The 26,128-nt window shown below is 57.8% G+C and overlaps 1 protein-coding gene across 5 annotated transcripts in view; it reads left to right on the top strand.

Annotated features, from left to right (window-relative positions):
• Positions 1–3,810: 3,810 nt before the first annotated feature.
• The window catches only part of ELN (elastin), a 33,729-nt gene continuing 11,411 nt past the window's right edge, over positions 3,811–26,128 (top strand). The window contains exons 1-19 of one of the 5 annotated variants that reach the window (XM_037814541.1): positions 3,811–4,065; positions 9,837–9,887; positions 10,742–10,771; positions 11,304–11,336; positions 15,543–15,647; positions 15,889–15,990; positions 16,089–16,151; positions 16,707–16,754; positions 17,540–17,608; positions 18,493–18,564; positions 19,293–19,334; positions 19,732–19,791; positions 20,064–20,111; positions 23,080–23,145; positions 23,231–23,281; positions 23,946–24,272; positions 25,290–25,343; positions 25,724–25,834; positions 26,029–26,070. In XM_037814541.1, the coding sequence (XP_037670469.1) occupies positions 3,984–4,065; positions 9,837–9,887; positions 10,742–10,771; positions 11,304–11,336; positions 15,543–15,647; positions 15,889–15,990; positions 16,089–16,151; positions 16,707–16,754; positions 17,540–17,608; positions 18,493–18,564; positions 19,293–19,334; positions 19,732–19,791; positions 20,064–20,111; positions 23,080–23,145; positions 23,231–23,281; positions 23,946–24,272; positions 25,290–25,343; positions 25,724–25,834; positions 26,029–26,070 (1,456 nt within the window). In that variant the 5' untranslated portion in view covers positions 3,811–3,983. The remainder of the gene's footprint in view (positions 4,066–9,836; positions 9,888–10,741; positions 10,772–11,303; positions 11,337–15,542; positions 15,648–15,888; positions 15,991–16,088; positions 16,152–16,706; positions 16,755–17,539; positions 17,609–18,492; positions 18,565–19,292; positions 19,335–19,731; positions 19,792–20,063; positions 20,112–23,079; positions 23,146–23,230; positions 23,282–23,945; positions 24,273–25,289; positions 25,344–25,723; positions 25,835–26,028; positions 26,071–26,128) is intronic. The other 4 variants (XM_037814543.1, XM_037814542.1, XM_037814544.1 and 1 more) reach the window with 4 other exon arrangements.

The following is a 26,128-nucleotide window of genomic DNA, read 5'->3' as shown; positions in this document are numbered from 1 at the left end:
AAGGCTGTTGTCATTTTCCAGCTGGGGACGAGGCCCAAGGACAGGGTCTCTCCTGCGGGGCTGCCTCTCCTGGGTGTGCCCCTGGCCTTTCCCTGTCCTGGACGTCCCTCCTCCCCTGTCCCCCTCCCTCCTCCTCCTGCCCCCATCCTGACTTTTAACCCTTGGTGTGGCAGGATAGAGCCTTGGGTGCTTCCCGGGGCCCCTCCTCAGGCCCCTTCCGAATGAGGCAGGCTCCCCCTTCACAATCTAGACTCCACTGCCCCATACGGTGGCCACTGGCCACGTGTGACCCTGGAAAACCGTGACATGACACTACTCCAATTTGAGATGCACTTTTGGTGTAAAATACATACTGGATGCAAATCATTGCAAAAATTTGTACAGATTACATGCTGAAATGATAATATTTTGGATACATGGGGTTAAAAATAAGAGTATTAAAATTAATTTTACTTTTTTTTTTTTAACTTAATATGGGTGCTAGAAAATTTAAAATCAGGGAAGGGGAAGTTCTGGCCTCAATGTCTGCAGCGGGGTCTCAGGCATGAGGGAATGTGGGTTGGCGGAAGGTATGTAGGGGTCCTTCGCTCTGCTTTGCTGTGCTTCTCCCATGGGATGTCTAAGCGCAAACCCACCCTACCCCACCAGCATCCATTTCCTCCCCAAACCTCAGGCTGGTCCATATGGGATATTCGTGTAAAGTAACGGTGGCCTATTCCCCATGGGGCTGGCTGGAGGGACCCTTGCTCCCACCGAGGTGTAGGGCTGACCTCAGTCTTGAGGCCTCCATGCTCTTCCCAGGCCACCCTGCCCACATCTGCTGCCCTCACTTGTCCGGGGTCCCCTGCACACAGCATGAGTGACAGATGACGAGGGAGAAATCAGAAGCCGTACCCCAGGGATCCTGGGGACCGGTCCACACCCGCAGCCTTTATACCCACCTCCTCAAAGGCACATCTGTGCGGATTAGCCCATATCTCAGACTCCAGGGACGCCTTCGGGGTTGGCCAGACCAGTGGGGGAGAAGATAATGTCCCCAGACCCCACCCAAGGGATTCTGGGGTGCAGACCTGGAGTGACGGAGGCAGGGACACGCCGAGACCAGGGAATGTCGCCAACAAAGGCCCAGTGCCCGGCCTCCAGGATGAGTCTGGGGGTTGGGAGCAGTTCTACTGGTGAGGAAGGAGGCTGGCCAGCAGGGAGGAGAGTGCAGAGCAGGGCAGCCCAAGTCATGCAGGGCCTTGAAGCCCACACTCAGAAGGCCAGATTTTATCTGGAGGGCAGCTGAGGGTTTCTGAGCAAAGCAATGGCGTGCTCAGAGCCAGGTGGAGGCTGACAGCTCTGTCCTTTCTAAAGAGGTGCACCTCCAGGAGGTGCTGGAGGACAGAGACCATGTGTCTGGTGCCAGGTGGATGGGTGGAGGCTTATCAAAAACCCAAGGTTCATCAAGCATTTCCACGCAGCAGGCTGCTCGCTATGGGGTCTCTACTTATATGGCCTTATTCAGATCTGTACAGATATGCAGGGTGTTGGATACAAAGAGGCTGAAGACTGCCGGGCTTCTTGGATGTATGAATGAATGAATGTTGTTGATGACTATAACCCCCAGTCTGGACATTATGCATTGAATGCATCAGGCTAAAACTGGACTTGACAATCAATTTAATTCATTTGATCCTACATGGGGCCCCCGTCAAGCTACTGCAGTGAGCCACAGGGAGCTAAGGAGAAGGGGGGACTCATGCTGGGGCAGGACACAGTGCCCTGGGGGGAGAGGTCTGGCTCTGCAGCCTCAAGTCTATCCCTGCAAGAGTCCCCCCCTCTCCTGGATCCCCCCACGGCGAGCCTTCTCCTGCTGGCTGCTGCCTCTCCCCTGTCCTGGAATTAATAAAGACTCAGAGCAGACTGTGGTTTTCAAGTCTGAAAGCCAGTTCCTGCCCACGTCAGTGCTCCAGAGTAGTGGGGCCCAGCTGCTCCCCAGCACCCCCTGCCTTTTCCCTTCCCAAGGAGAGGCAGGCATGCACATGCACCCCGATGTCCCCTTCCCACCAGCAGGCACATCCCAGGCATTGAACTTTAGCCCCTGCCCACACAGCAAGGAGGGCTCACAGGGCTTTAACGCCCCATCATCTCCATCAGCTACCTCCGAGACACCGCCATAGAAATACATGCTGTAGTTAAGAGCTGTACACTTGCTGTGCGAACACTGCCTGCAGACAGTCCTGCCAGCATGCCACACCCCAATTCTGAAATTCTGGAGCCTCCCTCGCCTGAGGCCAGAGAAGGGAAGGCTCAGGGTCCCAGGGTGGCCCCAGCACAGAGCCAATCAGAGTTGCTCTAAAAGCACGAGTGACACTTGCAGAACTAGAAGGGGCTCTTAACTAGTACAGATGATTATAGAGCATTTTAAACCAGGCAGCCACAGTGCAAAAATACAGGACCACACTTTATTTATCTTTGTGCTGACCCTCCCAGGCGGGGATAATTGTCACCCTTTGACAGGTAGATGAGGAAACTGAAGCTCTATGGAGAGGGTACCCTGCTAGAAAATGCTAGAGCAGAATTGCTCCTACAGACACCTGGAGTCCAAAGCCCTTGACCTCTCCCCTCCAGGCCGCCCCTACTGGTGCCCCAGACTCCCTCAGAGCTCCTGGCCAGAGGAGGGGTATATAACCTCGGGGCCAAGCCGCACCCCGCCACGTGCCCCTCCCTCGTTCTCCAACAGGGTGCAGGAAAAGTCCGGCTTCAGCCCAGGGCTAGCACCAACATCCCTCTCCTGTCCTCTGGCCCCTAATTTCTTCCCCTACTAGCAGTGGGACATGACCCCACACACACATACACACACACCCCACCAAAAAACAACAACAAAAAACACGGTCCTCAGCCCGCTCGGACAGGCAGGGCCGGGCACCCAGAGATCTGCAAATGCTGGTCCCAGCGGTTTCGGCGCAGGGCCGCCCCCTCCTGGCCACCAGGGGAATGCCACCCCCGGCGTTCCCAGAGGGTCAGGGCAAGATCTCGCAGTCCGGGGGCTCCCAGGCCAGGTCTGGGGGCTCCCGAGCTAGAGTCTGGGTGCTAGCAGAGCGTAGTGCGGGGACAGGTGGTGGCCAAGTGAGAAAGAGGGGGCTGGGAAGTCTATCAGTCTATCTGGGGCCCCCCATCCCCCTTCTCCCCACCTGCAGGGTACCTGGGACCCAGCCTGACCTTCACCACACACTGTGGCCCATGCGGGGCTGGGTGTGGGGCTGTAACCTTGACCCGGGCAGAATGGAACCCCTGTGGCGTTTCAGGGTCCCCCGTGCCCCCCAGATGCTCCAGGGGGCAGCCCCAACAACGGCCTCACCTCCCAGGCCATTCCCCTGCCTCTGCGCAGCCCCTCGGCTTCTGCAGACATGGGACCCCAGACCTGCCCAACATCCCCCTCCCCAGTTTTGGGCAGGGCCTGTCTCTAGCCAGGCCTGGGGGGTGCTGGGGGAGTCTGGAGGGCCGGGGTGGGGGCAGAGGCGCGGGACAGCTGGCCCATGTCCCCACACTGGGCCCGGGGCCCAGCCGGAGAGGCGGGGGCCTGGCCACTCAGGCCTTGGCTGGGGCTGGGATTTTTGGCCGGGCTGCTGGGCCCTCCCCCCGGCTTCCTCTCCCGAGGGCTGTCCTGGCAGAGGCCCCCCTCGCACTTTCTGGCGGGAACGGGGCCAGCAGCAGAACAGCCAGGGAAAGAGGGAGCGATGGGGGGGCACTGGGTGTGCATGTTTGTGTGTGTGTGTTTTGAGGAAGAAAGCCCACGGGCCGGGCAGACCTAGCCGGGGAGGCTTGGGAGCCTTTCGTAATTGCCCCCCTCCCGCGGCCCCCTCCCCCAGGCCTCCCCCTCCGCCCGCCCTCCCGCCCGCCTCTCTCCCTCCCTCCTTCCCTCGCAGCCGACGAGGCAGCAATTACGCTTTGGGGATAAAACGAGGTGCAGAGAGCCGGCCGGGGCATTTCTCCCCGAGATGGCGGGTCTGAGAGCTGCAGCCCCGAGGCCCGGGGTCCTCCTGCTCCTACTAGCTACCCTGCACCCCTCGCAGCCTGGAGGTAAGGCCCCTCGTCCCCATCCCCGGGGTCTCCCGCAGCCCTGGAGCCAGGTGGCTGCACCACCGAGAGGGGGCCCGGCAGACAGGTGCCCGGGGCTCAGGAGGAGCCCTGTACCCCCAGGGTCCTCCAGGGGGTCCCAGGCAGGAGCCCCTTGGCCACTGGACTCCTGGAGCTGCCTCTCCTGGGAGCCGGCCCCGGGCTGAGGAGGAACTTGTCAAGCAGATGCCCGTGGGGTCTGTGCGCAGGAGGTTTGCTCCTCGGCCGGGGCTGCCTGCGTGCACGGGGGACCGGGGACCTGGGTTTCAGCCCAGCTCTGTCGTAGCAGGCTGAGTGACCTCAGCAGGTTCCTTGTCCCCTGAGAAGTCAGGATTCCCCTGGGGGGAGGGCCATGGTTAAGTTGAAAACAAGACTGCGGATTAGAAGGCTGGGCTGTGGTCTGCCCCTGGTGAGGAGGAGGGCTGGGGCTTCTGAGTGTTGTGTGTAGGTGTGTGAATGAGTGAGCTGTGTGCTGTTGCACAGGTGTGCATGTGTGTGCTGACTGTGGCCGGTGTGCCCAAATAGATCACTAAATGAGGGGTCAGGGTCTGGGGGGACCATGCACATCTGTTCACGGGTGTGTGTGAGGGGGAGTGGAGATGGGGTCCGTGCAGGTGTCTGTTTGCACGTGCAAAAGTCCATCCCCTGACAGGCGTGTATGCATAGGAGGTCAGGTGATGGCTGGTGTCCAGGGGTGATGCTGAGTGTGACTTGTCACTGTGCATGTGTGTGTGTGTGTGTGTGTGTGTGTGTGAATGTGATGGAGCAGAGTCCAGGAAAGGGAGGCTGGGCGAGGTGGTAGAGACTGGAGTGGGCCTTGGGGGTGGTGCTGGACCACCTGAGGTGTGCCCTGACCCAGGCCAGCTGGTTTTTAGGTCTGAGGGTGCCATCTGGGTGCTGCTATGCAGCTCGGGGGGCCTTGGGAGTGGCCAGCTGGGAGCCACCGGAGGTGCATCCTGGCCGTGGGAAGACAGAGGTCCAGCTTGTGAGCATTCGGTGGAGCAGCCTGGGTGGAGCCTGCTCTCCACGGGAGTCCTCCTTCCATGAGAACCAGACCTTAAGTTGGGAGTTGGGGAGCAGGCCAGGCTGGAGTGGGGAGCCTGGGCAGGACCTGCAGCTGTTTCCGTGAGATTGACCGGCTGAGCAGGACTTCTGGGAGCAGGGGCTTCCTGTGCAGGACTCGGCTCCCGAGCCTGGATGAGGCTTAGGGACGTGGGCACCAACAGGCAGGGCCTGGCCAGGGAGAGGCCATCCCAGGGGACCAGCCGCTCATGCCAATGCCTGAGAGCAGCAGCTCCGGGCCTGTAAACCTCCCCACCCCCAGCTGTGGTCCCCAAACACCTGCCCACGCCCCTTCCCAGGCAGCACTTCCACCTAGAACATGGGATTTAATCCTCATGGAAACTTTAGAGCCTAGAATTATTATCTTCCCTTTACAAATGGGGAAACAGGCTCAGACAGGCAGCCCTGGGGGTTCATATCAGCCAATTCTCTATCCTGGTCCAAGGGATGAGCAGGGAGGGGGGGGGTGGGGGGAGCAAGCTAACAAGCAATATTTGGGGAGGGGCAGGCACCGGCACTGAGTCCTGCCTCAGAATGTTCTGGTAGGGCCTAGAAAATTCTCATGTTCTCGGTGGCACCGTTGATGCTCAGCTGGCCTGGTCCTTTGCAAAGATAAATCTCAGCTCTGTCCCAAGCAGCGGGAGTAGCTGGGTCCAAATAAGGGGCATTTGAATTGATGTGTTCTCCTGGAGTTTGTGCCCAGAGCTTACCAAAGCCTGGAGAGGTTCAGGGAGTGGGAGGTTGAGGGGGGCCTAAACCACACCTGTCCCCCACCCCACCCCCACGACAGTGCCCACCTGGCTTTCCTGGGGTAACCCAGCCCCTCAAGAGGGTGTCTTATACTAATTGCCCAGCTCCAAGTGGAGGCAAGAAAGCAGGCTTCCCTGGGAGAGTTTGTAAAGGGTTAACTAGACACATTCAGGATGGATCAAAGTCGTTCTGAGCTGCCCCAAACCCCCACGCTGTTTAAAGAGAGAGAGAAAAAAATTAAATAAGGTGTAATTCACTCTCCATCTTCCAAAAATATTATCAGCTTTTAAATTTTCTGATTTGAGAAACTTCGATGGTTTGGAGCAAGGGTTCTCAGCCCTGGCTGCATATTAGAATCTCCCAGGGAACTGAAAACAGTTCAGTGCTAGGGTCCCACCCAAGATCTCCTGATTTATTTTTGGACTGGGGAGGAGCCTGGGTGTGGGGTTGTTTTAAAAGCTCCCCAGGTGACCCCGATGTGTCACCAGGGCTGAGGATGTCTGGGTTGGAGGTTGACCTGCTGTCTGCATCTGCTGCAGCTGCCACAGCAGGGCCAGCCCACCCTGGGGAGGGTGGGGGAGAGGGGAAAGAGTCACCCACTGGGAGGACAGATTGTTTTTTGAACAACCCTTGGCAGACTTTCTGCATGCAAACAACAAGCAGCTTCATGCGGTCTTATCTGCTCCCCAAAGCCGGTCCCCTGGACTTTGGCTTGGCATTGCCCCCTGCCAAGGCCTTGCTAGTCTGTGGCTCACTCCCAAATAGCTTTCTCTTTGAACTTGGAGCCCAGGGCCTGGGCAGAAGGCTCTGTGTGTGACTGGGGTCAGCTGTGGGTTCCAAGGCCAGACACTTCATCTCTCTGGCCCTCGGTTTTCCTGGCTGTAAAATGGGGAGAAACCTCCCTGCCCTCCTCATCTCCTAGGGAGGGTGGGAGGCTTCAGGAATATAATGTCTGCAAAAATGCATCAAATAAGGACTGTGGGAATGTTATTTGCCAGCACCATATATTCTCATCTTTTGCACGTGCCCACTTAGGCTGATTGATCCTTGTAATCAGACCACATTTACAAGGTTTGATTTAATGCCACGTTTTATCCAGTGGGAAGCAGCCGGTGTATAAACAGACATTCAGTGATGGAGAAAGCAGACAGAACTGAGGGGAGAGGTGGCCCCGGAGGGGTCGCAGGAAATCCAGGAAGGCTTCACAACGGAAGTGACATTTGAGTTAGAGAGGCTGTGAGTGGATGAGAGGTGAGGCTCTGTCTGTGGGGCTATGAGAGAGAGGCGAGCAGATTCTATCTCAACAGAAGGAAGATCTCTTTGACAGATAAGAATGGTAGTGATTTCCCTGTCACTGGGAGTATGCAAGCAGGAACATGAAGGGACTTTGGTTCCAGCCCAGACTAGAAGACTGTTATGATCCCTGAGAATCTAGGATCAAGATTCTAACAAGCAAGAGGCAAGTTCCACCCCGGGCTAGTTGGTGGAACAGGCCAAACCCACATGAAACAAGACGAGCACGCCCCAGGCCAACCACTCGGGGCCAGCTGAACTGCACAGACAATGAAAGGTGCAGGCTCAGGAGAAGCAGGGGGAGAATTCCAGCTCAGTCCTCATGGAAGGGCAGGATTTGGATAGGGGAGCGGGCATTCCTGGCAGGCACAACTGCTCCGACCAAGGAACGGAGGGTAGAGCTGGGGCACAAAAAGAGGCTGCTATGTCTCTGAAGTCCCTGATCATCCACTCTCCTATTTTTTCTCACCTCTCTTGCCCTCTAAGAGAGGCAGGTCCTTTGCACCCAGTAAATCGTCTCCGTGTCCCAGTGCAACACGGGGAGCAAACCCTCCAGCTCCCCAGGCTGTCATGGTTCAGGCATGGAGCTTGGCAAATGCTGCTGGGATCTGAATCATGGGAGTGGAGAGTGGGAAGAAGAGGAGAGCCGGGAAATGCCAGGAAAGCCGGGGAGAGATGGGCAGGGGCTGGGGAGAAGGGAAGCTGGCCTCGGGAGGGCCGGGCCGCAGACAGGGAGTGGGAGGCCGAACGCTGGGAGAGAGGAAGCGAGAGCTCAGCCAGGCCAGAGAGCTGGGCAGAGAGAACCCCTAGGGTGGATGGGGGTGGTCCAGGTCACATCCCGCATGGCCAGCATCCCTGCCTCCTCTCCACCTAATCCACCCTGTGTTTATGAGCGCCTCCTGTATACCTGGACCTGAGCCATCAGCTCTGCAGTGAAGCACAAAAAAGTAGGGACAAAGGGTCACCATCATTTTCTTGAGCAATTGCTGTGTGCCACACCCAGGATAGAACACGAGCTCCTATCTGAACCCTTTGATGACTAGCGGCAACCTGGCAAGGCAGCGATTATCAGCCCCACAATGCCAAAAAGGAAACTGAGGCTCAGAGAGGTTAAGTGACTTGCCCAAGGTCACACAGATGGTAGAAAGCTGCCTAACACAGGGACTAGAAGCCACCCACCCACCTCACTGTTCCCTGTAGTCTGCTCTGGAGCCAGAGGGCAGAGCGGAGGTGAGAGAGGATCCTGCAGAAAGAAGGAGAGAAAGGAGAGGATGGAGAGGAGAGGCTGAGGCAGAGAAGGGGCCAGAGCGCAACAGAGCAAGACACACAAGAGAGCCCTCGGAGCGGGAGGGAGCCGGAGCCAGCCAGGCATCAAAGACCCAGCAGGCCACGTGGGTGCTTGGCGGCCGATGACAGGACTGGAGCGTGCATTCCCAGCAAGCCCACCCCCCAGACTGTGGCTCCGAGCCCCCAAGGCTCTGACCAGATTGTTTGCAGGCTCCAGGCCTGGGACTGCAGCCCCTGGGGGTCCCCAGACCCCGGGAAGAGATGGTGCCCAGCCTTTGGCACGGGATTGCCGTGCCAGCCGTACCCCCTGTGCCCCTGCTGGGCTGCAGCTGTGGCTGACAGGGCTTTGGGGCTGGCAAGCCCAGCTCTGCAGCATCACCAGGCCTCGGAAGCCAGATGTGCCTGGACACATGGCAGAGCTGCCCAGCACTGCCTCTCCACCAACCCCACCCGGCCCCCCCAAGACTCTCCAGCGCCTTTCAGCAGTGGTGGTGCCAGAGCTCCTGCTGGGGCCTTGGCACGGTGGCTCCTCCAGGTTGGGGGCCAGGGCCTGGGCTGGGGCTGGGATGACTCTGTTGCCATGACTACAGACCTCAGTCTGGAGCTCCGCATCGCTGTTTGCCCCAGTGAGAACATTCCTGGTCCATGGGGACCGAACTCGTGATCTTGGCTGAGGCAATGTCCCCAGCCCTGGCCAGTGAATTGGCTTTTCCTTAGGAAACTATTTGCTTTGCTCATTCATGGTGTCCCCCTCTGGGCCCTGGCGCCTCCTAAGACAGCCCTGGGTCCGACAGCCAGAAACCCCCTCATGCCGGGTTGCCTGACGCCAACCTCATGCCGGCCTATCAGTGTGGGAATGGCTGCATTTTTGCTGGCTGAGGTTGCGTTGCCTCACCGCTCACTGCCGCAGCCCAGCCCACCCTTCCACAGCTGCATCCTCTGCCCAGGCTGCTCAGCAAGAGGAGAGCTGGATGCCCAGGCAGAGGTGCTGGGACCCAGTCCCCAGCCTGCCCCTCACCCTGGCCGCGGGTCATGCTCCCAAGGAAAACCAGGGAGCGGTCCTTCCACCCAGGAGGATGAGCCTGCATTGGAAGCCAGGCTCCTTCCCTTTCCAGCTGTCTGACCTCAGGAAAATGCTTTCACCTCTCTGAGACTCCGATTTCACAACTATTAAAAGAAGAGCAGAATCCCTGCCCTTCCAGCCTCATGGGGCCACTTTGGGGAGCGAGCATGAGAAAATGCTTTGTAAACATTCATTGCAATATTATCATCATCATCGCCAGAGTCGTTACCAGGTTTGTGTTTGTCCTGGCTAACGGAGGACTCTACCTGCTTCCTTCCAGGGGTCCCAGGGGCTGTTCCTGGCGCGGTTCCCGGAGGAGTCTTTTATCCAGGTAATGTACACAAAACGGCCACACTCCCAGATAAGGGAGAGGTATACTGTCCTTAAGAGAGGCACATTTTAACACCGCAGAAGGGAGAGCTGACACACTGGCCACAGAGTGCAGTTTGCATAGTCCTGTTTCCCAGCTATTAATTTCCTGAATGACAATTACGTTTACTGAAAGCTGAAACACCGTGCCTGTAACTTTGGGGGAAATGGGTCCATGCACACACGGCTGCCGTTAGGAGGTGCACCGTCTTTGACCCATTAACCCCACTCTTGGGAATGTATCCAAAGCAAATAATCCAAAAGAAGAGGCCGAAAACCATCTGCAGCGAGAATCATGAGAGAGTTCTTTGTAAAATGTAAAGCAGGAAACCCACCTGGTGGGAGGGTGTGAGTAAGTGAACAGTGGAATACAATGCAGCCATTAAAAGGACAAATATGCCATCTGTTATGCAATATGGTGAAGTGGTTTTGAAGTCAAAATAACATAAAAGCAACAACTGTGCAGATAGAGACTGGGACCCCACAAAAAAGAAAATGGACAGGATATTAGGACAAAGGCGTGGGGGGTCATTGTTTTCTTTTAATTTAGGGGGAAAAGTGTAAGATTTTAAAGTACATTGAAAAATCAGAAGTAATATTTTCAATACTTAAGAAAGTTTTGGGTGTTCCAAATGTCAGTGGAAATGGGGGCAGCTATCAGCACCCTCCCTTTGGCCCAATGTGAAGGATGAGGAAACTGAGGCTCACAAGGGTTAAGACTCCCAAGGCCACGGAGCTAGGCTGTTAGGGACTTGACCATGGGTGTGGGGTGGGGGCTTGCCTGGGAGGGGCACTGATGTTTCTCTCTCCGCACAGGGGCTGGTCTTGGAGGCCTTGGAATAGGAGGTGAGCTCAGAAACCAAACTTGGTTCCTACAGAAGGAGGCCCCTGTCCCTGCCCTGCTGCCATGGGGTGCCACCCTAGCCCACCCAAGCCCTCAGACCTCAGACACTAGAAGGCCCAAGCAGCAAGGGCCCCCTCGTTTTACGGACTCAACATCCAATGGGAAGAGATCTGCCCAAGAACACTGTCCCCCGGCTCTCTCCCTGGTGGTCCCAGCCTTCTTGCATATTTCTTCTGATTATCAAAAACATCCTTGCAAAGCCAGCGGGGTGGGTATCATCCACCCCTTTTGAGGCTGAGAAACTGAGGTTCGGAGCGTGTAAACCACCAATCAGGGGCAGAGCTGGGCTTTGCTCCAGGCCTCTGGACTCTGGGCTCTCAGGGTACCCTGTGTGAGGCAGAGGGCCCTCCCTGGCAGCCCTTTAGATCCTGGGGGGCTGATTTCCCACAACACCCTTTGCTCTGCCTGGGGGGATAAACAGTAGGACTGGTGGGCCTGGCCTCCCCCATTCACTGCCCTCTCTTCTCTCTGCAGCACTGGGGGCTGGAGTCAAACCGCCTAAGCCAGGTAAGACGGAGGCCTCAGAGCACCAAGGGCCGTGGGTACAGAGGAGGGAAGGGCCTGCAGAGCTGTGAACCCCCCGAGGCGGCCACAGGGCAGGAGGATGGAGGGGCTGGCTGGGCCCCAGGACTTCCAGGGAAGGAGACAGGAGGCAGCTTGATGTCTTCCCTTTGTGGGGAGCATCCAGCGTCCACGCTGTGCGTGCCCTGAGTCCCCCATCTGCACATGGCCTGAAACACAGCCCTGGGGCTGACGCTAAGTTGAGGGTCGATTCTCCATGGGCACTAAGCCTGCAAACTGCATTCTGGGGCTCAGATTCTGCCTCCGTGGTCCACTGACCCAAGGACAATCCCTGTCCAATCCCAGACCCAGACCTCAGGCCCCGACCTGCTACCAATCTGAACCTTTACCTTGACCCCAGACTGAGGGTTGGCCCCAGGCTGAACTCTGACCCCAGACCACGCCCCAAACCTAACTCCAAACTCAGCCCTGACCCCAAGCCCCGGCCGAGCGCTGACCCTGGCTCCAGACTGAGCACCCGTCCTGATCCCAGACCCCTTCCAGCTGTGTCCAGATCACGGCGTTTTCCAGTAAGAAGGTGTGGCCGGCTCTTTCCTGGCCTGGCTTGTGGGGCCCAGATCTGCCCCCCAGAATCCGCCATCAGCTCTGAGGAACACTCCCCCAGGAAAGAGGGGATGGTATTCCCTCCCGGCGACACTGCCGGATAAGGAGCAGGTGGCCGGAGTGACTTCTCTGTTCAGATTCGTGGCCCGGCGGTGTGAGATCCGCCACCCGCGGCCCTAGCACCCCCGCCCGCACCATGCTGCCCTGGCTGAGAAGCCCGAGGCTCTAGGACACAGTCGGGATGTCAACAGCTCTTACGAAATCCTGATGTTCGATGATCCAAGTGCAAATGAATCTGCTAGACCCAGCTTCCCCTTCCTGAAAGCCCATGTGGTTGTGAAACCCCGGGCTGGAGCCCAGACGAGGAAGCAGGCAGAGTGGGGGTACAGGATGCTCAGGCCAGGGGTTTCCTAGGGGCTGCGAGGCCAGGCGACCTTGGGACTCACTGCTTCTGTCTGCCAGGACCTCCCTCCTGCCTTCCTGGAGGGCCGAGGGACCTCCCTGGAGTTTTTGAGTCCTAGAGAGCATGCAGAGAAGGTTAGCGCGAGCAGAGGTGAGGAGGAGGGACTGCACTGAGCTGAGAAGGTCAAGTTGTGACGGCCATGACCACCAAGCTCTCAAGGTGGACTGACCCCTCTACTCAGCAGCAGGGGAGACAGAGCAGGTTGTGATTAAACATTCAAGGAGAGACTGAGGTAACTCCAGACAGATCCTATGATGGAGAGTTGTTAAAGCAAAGCATTTATAATTGAAAGATTTAGGTTAGACTTGCAAAAGGACTTCCAGCTAGGAATGAAGGAATAGGCCAAAGGAAAGTCAGAGCATCTCTTCTGATGCAAAGAGGAGGGACCTGGATTCGGTGACCCCCCTGAGGTCATCTTTCAGCCTTAGGATCCAGGCTTCCAAAAGGCCCTGGAGGGGCCACAGAGGCTCCCCCATCCTGGTTGGGGGACTTCTGGGCCAGCCCAGGGGGAATGGAACGGGGCACAGACAGTGTGTGTCATGCTTGGGAACAATTAATCCCTCGCAGGCAGAGGGTGGGTGGCCCAGCAGCTGCCCCACGTGGGCTGCGGCAGGCGGAGGGCAGGCCTGAACTGGCCCTGGGCTCAGCTGATGCTCAGCAGGGGGCCGGGCAGCTGGGAGCCTGAAGTTCCCACACCTTGAGGGCCAGCTGGAGGCCAGCTGCCCACCCAAGAGGGGCAGGGGCAAGGACAGGAAGGAGCAGGGAGCACCCACTGGGTGCCCTGGCAAGTTGCACATGCTCAGGGCTTTCTGTCCGTGAGCTCGCTGGCCCCAGGGAGGGAGGGGACATGCGACCATGTTGTAGATGGGGAAACAGAGCCCCCAAGAGGGAATTGACTTGCTCATACACCCAGAGAGTAAGTAGGGGCAGAAGGATTCGAATCCAGAACTCTCTGAGTCTCAGAAGGGGTGGGTTGGGCCAGCCAGGCCCTGGGCTCCCAGCTGTGGTCAGCCCCGCACCCTGTTCTCCTCCTCTCCAGGAGCTGGGCTCTTTGGGACACTTGGGGCAGGTGAGTCCAAAGGCCCTTCCCTGCCTCAGCAGGTAGCACAGGCAGGATGGAGCTGGCCATGCCAGAGGGCGGCCCTGGGTCCAGAACAGCCAGGGTGGGAGGGTGGGAAAGGACAGACGACTGCAGAGGGGCTGCCTGCCCCCACCCGCCCTGCCCCACCCCAACTTCTTCTCACTTCCTGTCAGTCCCATCCTCTGTTCCCAAACTCTCTGTGTTCAGGAAAGGACGGAGTGTGTCCCCTGCCCTTTTGTTGCTCAGGAAACAAGCCTGGCTGGGGAGGAGCCACTGACAGAGCTGGGGAGGGGCAGGGCCTCTGGTGCTGGGAAGTGACCCAGGCAGTCCTGGGGCCCCCACCTGGGAGGCAGAAGGGCCGGAGTTGGAGACCCAGCTTACAGACTGGGTTTCAGACAGATCCAGGTCACACAAGTAGGGAAGGGGTGGGGGGTGGTCCACACCCAGTGGAGGCCAGGTAAAACCCCCCAGGGCTCAGCCAGCCCCCACGTTCAGGTCAGTCCCCAGAGAGGGTCTGCAGCCAGGCCCAGGACCCTGACAGCCCGGGACTGGTGCTTGTAGGAAAGATTTTCACATAATTGGAAACAAACGCGGCACGGTTGTGAAGTCCAGCCTGATTGACCATCGGCCCGGCCAAGGCAGTGGAATGTCTCCTGGAGGGGGAGAAGGAGCGATTGGGCCCAGATGTGAGAAGAAGAGAGCCAGAGGGACCCATTTGGCTTCTCATAAACATTTTAGCATCAGTCTGCAGTCCTGGAGTACAGGGCAGGCTGACAGTCGGACAGACACACGGTATGGGCAAGAGGTTCCCAGATACAGGGGAAGGGAAATGGGTAGGGGCTGAGGCAGGGGACTCCTGGAAGAAAGCAGACGAGAGCCCTAGGGTGGGGGCTGGTGGTGGGCGCAGGCAGGGCCTGGCCTGGGTGGGGCCAGGGTCTCGGGGAGCATGGCAGGGTGCTGGTGAGCATTCCAGGGGAAGGAAGCAGTTGACATGTAGCCGTTGTCACTGGGTGGGGACAGGATTGGCCCATGGGAACTGAAGGCTAAGTCCAGCTTGGGGACCTCAGTGCCCCCCACGCTGACCACAGCACTGCCAGGTTCCCATGCCCACCCACCAGCCTCCCCTCACCCGTCTGTCTCCTCCCTACAGGGGCTGGAGGGCTCGCAGGTGCTGGCCCTGGGGCAGGTTTGAGTTCATAATTTTTATTACAAATTCCATGTACACCTTCCAGCATTGCCCACGCATCATACACACCTTAAAACACTAGCGGATTAGAAATCGAGATCAATACATAAACATCTGAAACTAACAGAATAATGAAAGTCGGGGAAATTGAATGGTGATGGGCTCCATGTAGTAAACTGCTCGTGTCCACCTACTTCTCCACCTGTCCTAACTCCCTTTAAATGATAGAAAAATATTTATCTGGAGAAAGAACAGATCATGTGCAGTGGGGAGGGGCGGGAGGAAGTGAGATGAGGGAGCACTGTACGGGGGGCACTTCAGTGCTATCTGTAATACCTTATTTTCCAAGCTGGGTGGTGGGCACATGGGAGGGACAGGCTCGCTGCAGCACACGGGCCAGGAACCCCCACCCCACCCCGAGCACCAGAAGCACATCCCCTGAGTCCTGAGCCAAGCCGAGGGCATCCACCCAGGCTGGAGGGCAGGCAGGGTGCAGGCAGGCCAGCCAGCATCCTAGGCACCGCGGTGGAGGAGGTACGGAGACCTCCCGCCCTGAGCCACGGGGCACCTGGAACCATCACCCACAGAGTGAGGAGGGCTGAGTGGAGGAAGCCATTCACCCCAGCATGGTTCAGGGAGGGCTTTCTGGAGGAGGAGGGTGTGGACATGTGATCCTGAAAGATGCGAGCCGTGGCGCGATCTGACACATACTGGTCTCCAAGTCCCGGTGAGCAGTGACTCCTGCACAGAGCAGAAGGGCCCGGTTGTTTTCCTGGGGTGGGCAGGGCCAGGTGGGGCCGAGACAGGCGTCCCCCCAGGCCGGCGGCCCAGGACCTCACCCTGTCCTCACCTCCGCAGGGCTCGGCGCGTACCCTCCAGTCACCTACCCGGGTGCTCTGGTGCCCGGCGCAGCGGCTGGTGCTGCCGCAGCCGCTGCTGCAGCCTACAAAGCCGCCAAGGCTGGTGAGTGTGCCCTTGGGGATGGGCCATCCACCCTCAGGCTGCCCTGGTCCCTCCACCCTGCAGAGAACCTCTCCTTGAAGGCAGGCGGGTGGGACCCACCTTTCAATTTGCTGAGGCCAGGGGTGCAAACGAGCTGTGCCCAGGTCTCAGAGGGAGCTGGTGGCAGGGCGAGACCTCCAGAGCCCTCTGCCTCCTGCCTGCTCCTTTGTAACCCCTGGCTCCTCCCATTCCGGGTCTGTAGGTGCTGGGCTTGGCGGCGTCCCTGGTGTTCCTGGTGTCGGTGCCATCCCTGGCGTCGGTGCCGTCCCTGGCGTCGGTGTTGGTGGCTTAGGAGTGTCTACAGGTATGCTGGCGGGACCTGAGCCCCAGGTGAACCTGAGCCCCAGGTGCAGGCCGCAGGCGGAGCTGGAGCCGACTCTGACGCGGCCCCTTCCATGCCAGGTGTGGCGGTGCCCAAACCCGGAGCAGCAGTCGGAGCCGTGGGGAAGCCTGGGAAAGTGCCCGGTCAGTGTGCAGTCCCTGGGGCTGGAGGGCAGAGGTCGAGAGGGTCAGAGGTCCCCACCTCTGCTCTGCGGGAGAAAGGCCGGGGCCTGGCTGCAGCCAGGCAAGGACAATGGCCAGGCTCAGAGTGGGGTGTCAGTGTCTCTGACACAAAGGGGAGAGGGGCCCAGGTCTACCTTTCAGACAGAAAGAGATCTCAGAGACAGGCCCTGTGTCAGGCTCTCAGGTAACAGGGGGGAAACTGAGGCTCAGAGTGCAGAGCCGGTGCCGTAGGGCCCGCAGCTAGCAGTGGCAGAGCTGGGATGGACCTGGGGACTCTGCCTTCCCCTGCTCCCATCTGGTGCCTGCACCAAGCCCTTTAGGAAGTGACTTCAGGTTAAACAAAAGGCTGTCTGAGTCCGGGAGGAACATCTGGAAGCCGTTAGCCAGAGGTGGGCCGGCTATGGCCACATAAACAGGCTCCGGAGCCCGGGAGCTGCCTGGGTGGGAAGGTCTGGAGATGGTTTCCCTGAAGGCCTGGCAGCCCCTCATGGCTCCTCCGTCTTCTTTTGGCCACAGGTGTGGGTCTGCCAGGTGTTTACCCAGGTGGCGTGCTCCCAGGCGCAGGTGAGGGCAAGGAGGGGCAGGGGGGACCCTAGGGGAAGAAAGCCAGCCCCTGTCAGCCTCCCTCAGGCCCCCTCGGGCCCCACACCCGGAGCTGAGGGCACCAAAGGCCTTAGGTCATTTGAAGCGCAGGCTAACGGCCATAGGTTAGCCAGCTGCCCCCAGCCCCAGCCCTGACCCTGGGGCCCTGCCCTTGGCCACAGCCCGAGGCAGGCTCCCGAGGACACACCGTGTCCACAGCGGGGTCAGCTGTTTCCCAAAAGCTGTGAGTCACCAAGGGGCCCGCCCTGCACATCCGCCCCACAGGAGGCCTCTTGGAGCGGCCCCCTGCCCCCCCCCTTTCCCTGCCAGGGCCTGCCCGCCCTGTGACCTCCCAAATTCCCCCAAAAGCCCAGACTCAGGCTGCTCTGCGGGATTCGCTGTCCCTGGGGGGACAGGCGAGGTGGGAGCCCCTTCCCTGGCCTGGGTGGAGCTTGGGGCCACGCTTACATGGCGGCATCAGGTCGGGGCCTTGAAGGGTTGGCAAGTGATTGCACCGAGAATGCACCCCTCATTTATAGGGAACACCCCACTTTACAAAATGCCGTGCCTCCCTTTTCCTTCCCTAGTGAGGCGGTCGGCGTAGACTGTAATTCATTACGTCAGTTTAGCAGTGAGGACGACTGAGGCACAGGCCCCAGGCCTGGGCCAGGCACTGACAGTTGGGGTGCTGACGGGTCAGCTGTGTGACCCCAGGAACAAGGCTCCACCTTCCTGCCCTCACTGCCACATCCCTCTTTGCCCCCCAGGAGTTCGGTTCCCCGGTGTGGGGGTGCTCCCTGGGGTTCCCACCGGGGCCGGAGTCAAGCCCAAGCCAGGTATGCACCCGGCCCAGGCAGGGGCCACAGGGTGGGGGTCTCCACTCACCCTAAGGCCCTCCTGGCCCCTCCCTCTGGCCCAGGGTGGGGGCGGGCAGCCTGGGCTCAGGGCCCTCCAGATGGGCACCTCTTGCACTCCAGCCCTGATACAGCTGGCCGAGATGGGCAGTGCACGCTGAGAAATCCTGGTGTGTGTGAGGGCAGGTGTGGGCCTGGGGCATCTGGGCAGTCCTGGCCACTGCTCGGGCCAGCTCCCCTCTCTTCCCCACCCCGGTGCAGCCAGGCATCAGCCAGCAGTGCCTCTGTGCCCTGAGCTGGGGGAGCTAGGGCTGCGGTGACAGCTCCTTGTCACGGCAGGTGGTGGCGGAGCTTTTGCCGGAATTCCAGGTGAGCCAAGGCTGGGCCTCCACCACCCAGGAGCACCCAGCAAGGCAGCCAGCTGGGCAGGGGTTCTCACCCTGCAAGGGGCTGAAACCCCCCAAGACCTACCAAGTTGCCCTCGTGCCTACTGCTCCGGGACTTGGTTTGGCTTCAGCACAAAGTTGCACCGAGTTGCAGGCCCAGCCCTCTCCCACCCCCCCCAGCTCCTTACCTGCAGGGGCAGCCCAAATGGTGCCAGGGCTACAGGCCCAATCTGTCACACTGCGGCCCAGGCCCCGGGAGCTTACTGGAGGAAGTGGCCCTTCCCTGGGCATGCTCAGCTGATTGAGGACCCAGAAGCAGGGAGGACAGGACCTTCTTGGCAGGTCCGGGTGCAGTGGGAAGCGTGTTCCAGCTGAAGCAGAAAGTGGAGTGTGGGGCTGAGGGCAGAGAAGGGGCCCCAGGTACACCCTTGGGTGCTGGTCCAAGGAGCGGGGACCGGATATTGCTCTTTGTTTCTACAGGGGTTGGAGCTTTTGGGGGCCTACAGCCCGGAGTCCCACTGGGGTACCCCATAAAGGCACCCAAGCTGCCAGGTAGGTCCCGTGGGAGGATTCAAGAAGCAACAGCTCATTGGACCTCACTGCTGAGAATTCACCTTAAGGGGGGACTCATGTGTCCATGGGTGTCACTGGTAAGGGGCAGGGGGATCAGGAACCTGGGGTATTGAGTCCCACTCCTGGTCACCAACTAAGGAAAACAGGAAAGTTAGTCCTGCAGGTGTGGAACTCACATACACACACACACACTCATAGATGCATGTGTATACATACCCCCCACACACATACACACGTGTACATGCATGTGTACAGAACATAGATGTGTGTGTGCTCATCAGTGCACACGTACACGAGCACACTCGTAGATGCATGTGTGCTGAAACCCACAACCCTGATGGAAGCCAGTTGTGTTGATGCTAAGAAACACCATTCATTGGAAAGACCCTTCTGATCTCAGCCACCCCCATCAGCTCAGACAATGAGATATTTCCTGTCCCAGTAAGGGAGATACTTGACTCTAGGGCCATGGCCAGGCCTGGACTTATAGGAAGATGGACATCCCATTTATAGGGGTATGGACGTATCCTTGGCCTCCTTACCCAAGGCCTCTGCTCTCCTGAGGGCCTCTGTGAGCCACCCAGGACCTTTGGGGGCTCAGGCTTTGGCCCCTGTGAGGGTAGTTCTGTCCACCCAGGTAGGAGGGGGTCCAGCAAGGCATGGGCTGCTGTGGGGCCACCCCTGAGCCCACCCTGCCCTCTCCACAGGTGGCTATGGGCTTCCCTACAGTACTGGAAAATTGCCCTATGGTGAGTAAGGCCTCTAGCTCTTTCCAGGTGCAGGGTCCTGGCAAGGGTGTGTGGCTCCAGACCTGGGCCTAGGAGAGCACCCAGCTGGGGACAGGATGGAAACTGAGACTGGGAATCCCCCAAAGAAAGAACATGGAATTGGACTCAGACAGCCCGGTTCTCCAGCCTGGCCCTCATGTTTACCACCAGGCCTCAGAAGAATCATTTTTCTCTGAGCCTCCATGTCCTCATATGTAAAATAGAAATACCAATCATTATCTGGCTGTAGAATACCACACACATGTCTTTGTTGCTGTACCTTGGGCTGGGGATGACAGGGTGGAGACTCTGGGCAGCCTGGGAGAGGGCAGTGGCGGTGAGATTCGCATGGATGACCTTGAGCCTCTTGGTTTTGCAGGCTTTGGGCCCGGAGGAGTGGCTGGTGCAGCAGGCAAGGCTGGCTATCCGACGGGGACAGGTATGGAGAGCCTCGTCCCACCTCCAGCTAAGGGCACTAATCACCTAGCTGCAGAGCCCCTGGGCTGGCCAGGGCCCACCCTACTTCTAGACCCCCATCTGAGCCTGGAGAAGGATCCTGGATGGGGGCAGCTCTGTTAACCTCAGCTTGCTATGATGCTTCTCTCCCACACCCACAGGTGGATGGGTTGGTTCTCTTTGGGCTAGGAAAGGGTGGGCTCTGGAGCTTCTGGAGCCCAGTTTTCTGAAACTTCTCCCTCCTACTTCCCCCAGGGGTTGGCCCCCAGGCTGCAGCAGCGGCAGCTAAAGCAGCGAAATATGGTGAGTACCTCTGAGTCCCCACCTGCCGACCCCCGACCCCCTGACCTCTCCATCCGTTAGATCCAGAGCTAAATTTTAAAGCACCATCCATCCATCCATCCATCCATCCACCCATCTCTCCATTATCTATCCACCCATCCATCCATCTACCCATTATCCATCCATCTATCCATCCATCCACCCACCCATCCATCCATCTGCCCATCTATCCATCCATCCACCCATCTATCCATCTATCCTTCTATCCACCCACCCATCCATCTATCCATCTATCCACCCACCTATCCATTATCCATCCACCCACCTATCCATCCACCCACCCATCCACCCATCCATCCACCTATCCATTATCCATCCACCCATCCATCCATCCATCCATCCATTATCCATCCATCCATCCATCCATCTATCCACCCACCTATCCATTATCCATCCACCCACCCACCCATCCATCCACCCATCCACCCATCCACCCACCTATCCATTATCCATCCACCCACCCATCCATCCACCTATCCATTATCCATCCACCCACCCATCCATCCATCCATCCACCTGTCTATCCATCCATCCACCTGTCTATCCATCCATCCTTCTATCCACCCACCCATCCATCCATCCACCCATCAACCCATCCATCCACCTATCCATTATCCATCCACCCACCCATCCATCCATCCATCCATCCATTATCCATCCATCCATCCATCCATCTATCCACCCACCTATCCATTATCCATCCACCCACCCACCCATCCATCCACCCATCCACCCATCCACCCACCTATCCATTATCCATCCACCCACCCACCCATCCATCCACCCATCCACCCATCCACCCACCTATCCATTATCCATCCACCCACCCATCCATCCATCCATCCACCTGTCTATCCATCCATCCACCTGTCTATCCATCCATCCTTCTATCCACCCACCCATCCATCCATCCACCCATCAACCCATCCATCCACCTATCCATTATCCATCCACCCACCCATCCATCCATCTATCCATATATCCATCCACCCATCCATTATCCATCCATCCACCCACCCACCCATCCATCCACCTATCCATTATCCATCCATCCACCCATCCACCCATCCATCCACCTATCCATTATCCATCCACCCACCCACCCATCCATCCACCCATCCATCCATCCATCCTCCTATCCATTATCCATCCACCCACCCATCCATCCACCTATCCATTATCCATCCACCCACCCATCCATCCATCCACCCATCCATCCATCCATCCATCCATCCACCTATCCATTATCCATCCACCCACCCATCCATCCACCTATCCATTACCCATCCACCCACCCATCCATCCATTTATCCATATATCCATCCACCTATCCATTATCCATCCATCCACCTATCCATTATCCATCCATCCACCCATCCATCAACCTATCCATTATCCATCCATCCACCCATCCACCCATCCATCCACCTATCCATTATCCATCCACCCACCCACCCATCCATCCACCCATCCATCCATCCATCCATCCACCCATCCATCTACCTATCCATTATCCATCCATCCACCCATCCACCCATCCATCCACCTATCCATTATCCATCCACCCACCCATCCATCCACCCATCCATCCATCCATCCATCCATCCACCTATCCATTATCCATCCATCCATCCATCCACCTATCTATCCATCTATCCACTGACCTATCCATTATCCATCCACCCACCTATCCATCCATCCACCCATCCATCCATCCATCTATCCATTATCTATCCATCTGTCTATCCATCCATCCATCCACCCACCTATTCATTATCCATCCACCCACTCATCCATCCATCTATCCATCTATCTACCCACCTATCCATTATTCATCTACCCACTGCTCCATCCATCCACCCGTCCATCCATCCATCCATTCATCCATCACAGAGACTGGTTACAGATAAGTGCTCTGCTGGAGGGTATAGGCACTGTTGTGAGACTCAAAACAAGGGAAGCATTATTTCTACCTGAGGAAAACCAGGAAAGTAATCAGAAAAGCTTCCTAGAGAAAGTGACAATATAGGTAGGGTTTGCCATGTGGTTAAAACAGGAAGGAGAAGCCCAAGCAAAGAGAATGGGCACCCTAGTGGCTAGAAAAATCATTCTAGGTGGTACAAATACAAGCATTTACAATTCTAATAGTTATGTATCGATTTAATGTGCTCTATTAAAACATTAGCTTGCTCCACTAGCCCACGATCCCTTGGATGGCATTGCTGCCAGTGTGGCACGGTCTCCCTGGCCCCAGATGCTGGGCAGAGTGGGCATCTGTCCTTGTGCCCCAAGTGACCCCCCAGTTCGGGGTCAGACCACTGGGGCTGAGGTCCTCGCCTTCACCCCCAGCCCACAGGGAGCCCCTCCTCTGTCCTGATGGGACAGAGACACATCCCCACCAGCCCCAGGAGGGGAAAAATGCTGGGGAGCACGAGCTGGAGGCCTGTCCCCTGCAGGTCGGCCTGCACACAGTCCCCCCTTGGGACACGGAGGCTGAAGGGGACGGCTGGAATGTGGGAGCGGGAGAGTGGGCGGTGAGGGGCTGCCAGCGCCAGGCAGCCGGGATGCTTGGATTGCAAACTTGGCCGCGTCTTCGGAACACAGAGAGAGGAAGCCTTGAACATTCCTACGGGGGCCCCTCTGGCCTGGGGAACAGCCACTTGTGGTTTCTCAGTATGTGGCGGTGATTAGGATGGGATTTGTCTGAAAACATACAAGTTCCTTAATGTGTGTGTTGAAACGGACACTTTGGGGGTGAGTCAAAGAACGGTGGGGTGGGGGCCTCCCCGAGCAGGCCCAGCTGGAGACTTCTGGGCCCCACTTCCGAACGGAGACTGCTCTGGTTAAAACGTCGGCATCCGAGTGGCCTTCCTGCGGGGCCTCGGGAGGGGCCCAGGGAGCCACATCCCTGCTGTCCCTGTCCCCACAGGTGCTGGAGTTCTCCCTGGTGTGGGTGTCGGAGGCGCTGGCATTCCTGGGATTGGAGGCATTGCAGGTAGTGTCTGTTCTGGCGGGGAGTGGGGGTGTCCTTGAGAAGACACCTGGGGAAGGTCCTCACCCCCCTGTGCCTGTGTCTCCAGGGGCTGGTGCAGCTGCTGCTGCGAAGGCAGCAGCTAAAGCAGCCAAGTATGGTGAGTGTCCCCAGGGGTGGCAGCCCCGGGGCACCAGCCTGGCCTGGCCTCTGCATTGCCTTTGGAGACCCCAGGCCTGTAAGACTGTATGGGCTTTGCCTTCCTTCCACTGCAGCAGGGTCCCACCCCTCCCCACAGAGGAGTTAGATTACTGATGGTCAGTAGTATGTCCCCACTTCTTACTTGGTCCCAGCCCCATGTACCAGGGAGGCTTTTTCACACCTCCTGGCCTCCTTGCCGTGCTCCCTTGCCTGTCCCTCTGCCTGGAATCTTAGCTCCACTGTTCTCCCCTGATCCGCCCAGCAGGAGAAAGGGGACCCCGTGGAGCATCTGGCTCCTCTCCCCATCCCCCTGAGGCAGACCCCAGATGTCTGCAGCACCAACCTTCTGGGTGCCCAGCCGGCAAGATTTCCGACTTTGCTTTAGAAATAGATAATGTTTTTCCCGGTCCTCAAGTCCAAACCCGTAGAGCTCCTTGGGGACTCTTCTGGCCCCTCCCCAGCTCTGCGATGAGTCAGATCCATGCAGAGGGAATGGCAGCTCACCTGCAATCCTGCGCTCAGCACCTGTCACTCGCACATCTCCCCAGAGCCATTGCCCTTGCAGGCCCTCTGCGATTCCCGTCGTGTCCGGGCCAGGAGAACAACCTTTTTTCCTTCCACAGGAGGCGTCCCAGGTGTAGAAGTCCCAGGTGTTGGCGTCCCAGGTGTTGGAGTCCCAGGTGTTGGCGTCCCAGGTGTTGGAGTCCCAGGTGTTGGCGTCCCAGGTGTTGGCGTCCCAGGTGTTGGCATCCCAGGTGTTGGCAAACCAGGTGTTGGCGTCCCAGGTGTTGGCGTCCCAGGTGTTGGCATCCCAGGTGTTGGCGTCCCAGGTGTTGGCGTCCCAGGTGTTGGGGTTCCAGGTGTTGGCGTCCCAGGTGTTGGCGTTCCAGGTGTTGGAGTTCCAGGTGTTGGAGTCCCAGGTGTTGGGGTTCCAGGTGTTGGGGTCCCAGGTGAGCTGGACTTGCTCTGTGTATATGCATGTGTGTGTTTAAGAGGAATATGAAGACTGTTATGAGGCCTTTGGATTCTCCCTAATGCCTCACCCACCTGTCCTCTTTTCTCCATACACTTGGCCATGCCTCATCCTCTCTCCCTTGAACTAAAATAACCTCTCAATTGACAACTGCCCACATCATCTTCTTCAGTTCACCGTCTGTCAGGGTGCTCCTGGGAGAAGGGACCATGTCTTTTCATCTCTTTGTTCCTAGTCCTTAGCTGAGTAGGTTCTCAGTAAATGGTGGATAGATGGTTGGGTAGGTGGATAGATGGATGCATGGATGGATGTGTGGATGGGCAAATGGATAACTGCGTGGGTAGGTGAGTGAATAAGTAAATAAGTAGACAAACTTATGAATGAGTGGGTGGATGGGTGGATGGATGGGCAGATATAAGAATGGGTAGATACATGGACAGATAGGCAGATGGGTAAAAGATGGATGGATGGATGGATGGATGGATGGATGGATAGATGATGGAAAGACAGATGGATAGGCAGGTGGGGTTTACATATATGTAGAAAGATGGATGGATGGATGATGAATGGATAAGCAAATGGCTGAACGAGCAAATGAATAGATGGGTAGGTAGAAGGGTGTGTAGGCAAATGCACAATGAACGGTCAGGTGGATGGTTGGATGAGTGGATAAATAAGCAGGTGGATGGATGAATGAATGGATAGAAAGAGAGATAGGTGGTCAGGTGGGTAGAACAACATCCAAGGATTGACAGACAAATGAATAGACAAATGGATGGGTCAGTGGGCAGATGAATGGTAGCTAGGTAGACAGATGGACGGATGGATGGACGGATGGATGGATGGATGGATGGAGATATGAATAGATAAATGGATAGATGGGCAACTCTTTGTTGACTTGATGGATATAAAGAAGATAGACCGGCAGACAGATGGGTGGACAGAGGGCTATATACTGGGCATCTCTCCTCCATTCTCTCCTTGGTCTCTCCAGGGGCTGTGTCCCCAGCCGCAGCAGCTAAAGCAGCCGCCAAAGCAGCCAAATATGGTGAGTTCTGGTAGCTTGGCCCCCTGGCTTGGCCTTCGCTTGCCAGAACTAAAGGACTCTCAGACATCTTCCACCCCTACTCCTTACTCTCTCAGAGGAGACCAAGCCTGGCTGGGGATACGAGACCCACCCTCAGTCTCTCCCTAGCCCACAAAGGGGCCCTTCCCTGAGTGCTCAGAGAAGAGGGATGTTTAGGGGAGGGCTGAGCGGAGTCAGTAAAGGCTCCAGGCACTCCAGGATTCCCCATCCTTCACGCACCCGACTTGGGGGTGGCTGGCCTGAGGCTTGCATCCTCTTTCCCAGTCAGCCAGCATCCCCCAGAGCCCTCCCCAGCCTCTGCCATCCAGGGTCTTTTCCACTCAGTTCTCTTTCCTCTGCAGGGGCCAGAGCCGGCGTCGGGATTGGGGGCATCCCCACGTTTGGGGTCGGTGTTGGGGGCTTCCCCGGCTATGGTGTTGGAGTCGGAGGTGTTCCTGGAGTTGGCCTCACCCGTGAGCTTTAGTTCCTTCTGGGGAGACCAGCTGAGAGGCAGTGGGGCTTCTCTTCCTCTATGCAGGGGGAGCAGGGACTGCAGAAATGGGTTGGGGAGACGTGGGGGAGAGGGCAGGGAGATTCTATGAGCACAGCTCAGCCGAGAGCCAGGCGAGGTTCCGGAAGGTTCTTTTTCCTTCTCATTTTCTTGTAGCTGAAGCCCAGGCAGCAGCAGCCGCCAAAGCTGCCAAGTATGGTGAGTGTCCCTGCCCCGCCTGGCACCAAGCCCAGGGCAACACTGTCCCCTGTCCCCT

The sequence above is a fragment of the Choloepus didactylus genome, chromosome 21 (assembly GCF_015220235.1).
Source record: "Choloepus didactylus isolate mChoDid1 chromosome 21, mChoDid1.pri, whole genome shotgun sequence".
NCBI classification, from domain to species: Eukaryota; Metazoa; Chordata; class Mammalia; order Pilosa; family Megalonychidae; genus Choloepus; species Choloepus didactylus.
This window is presented reverse-complemented; position numbering and strand designations above follow the sequence as displayed.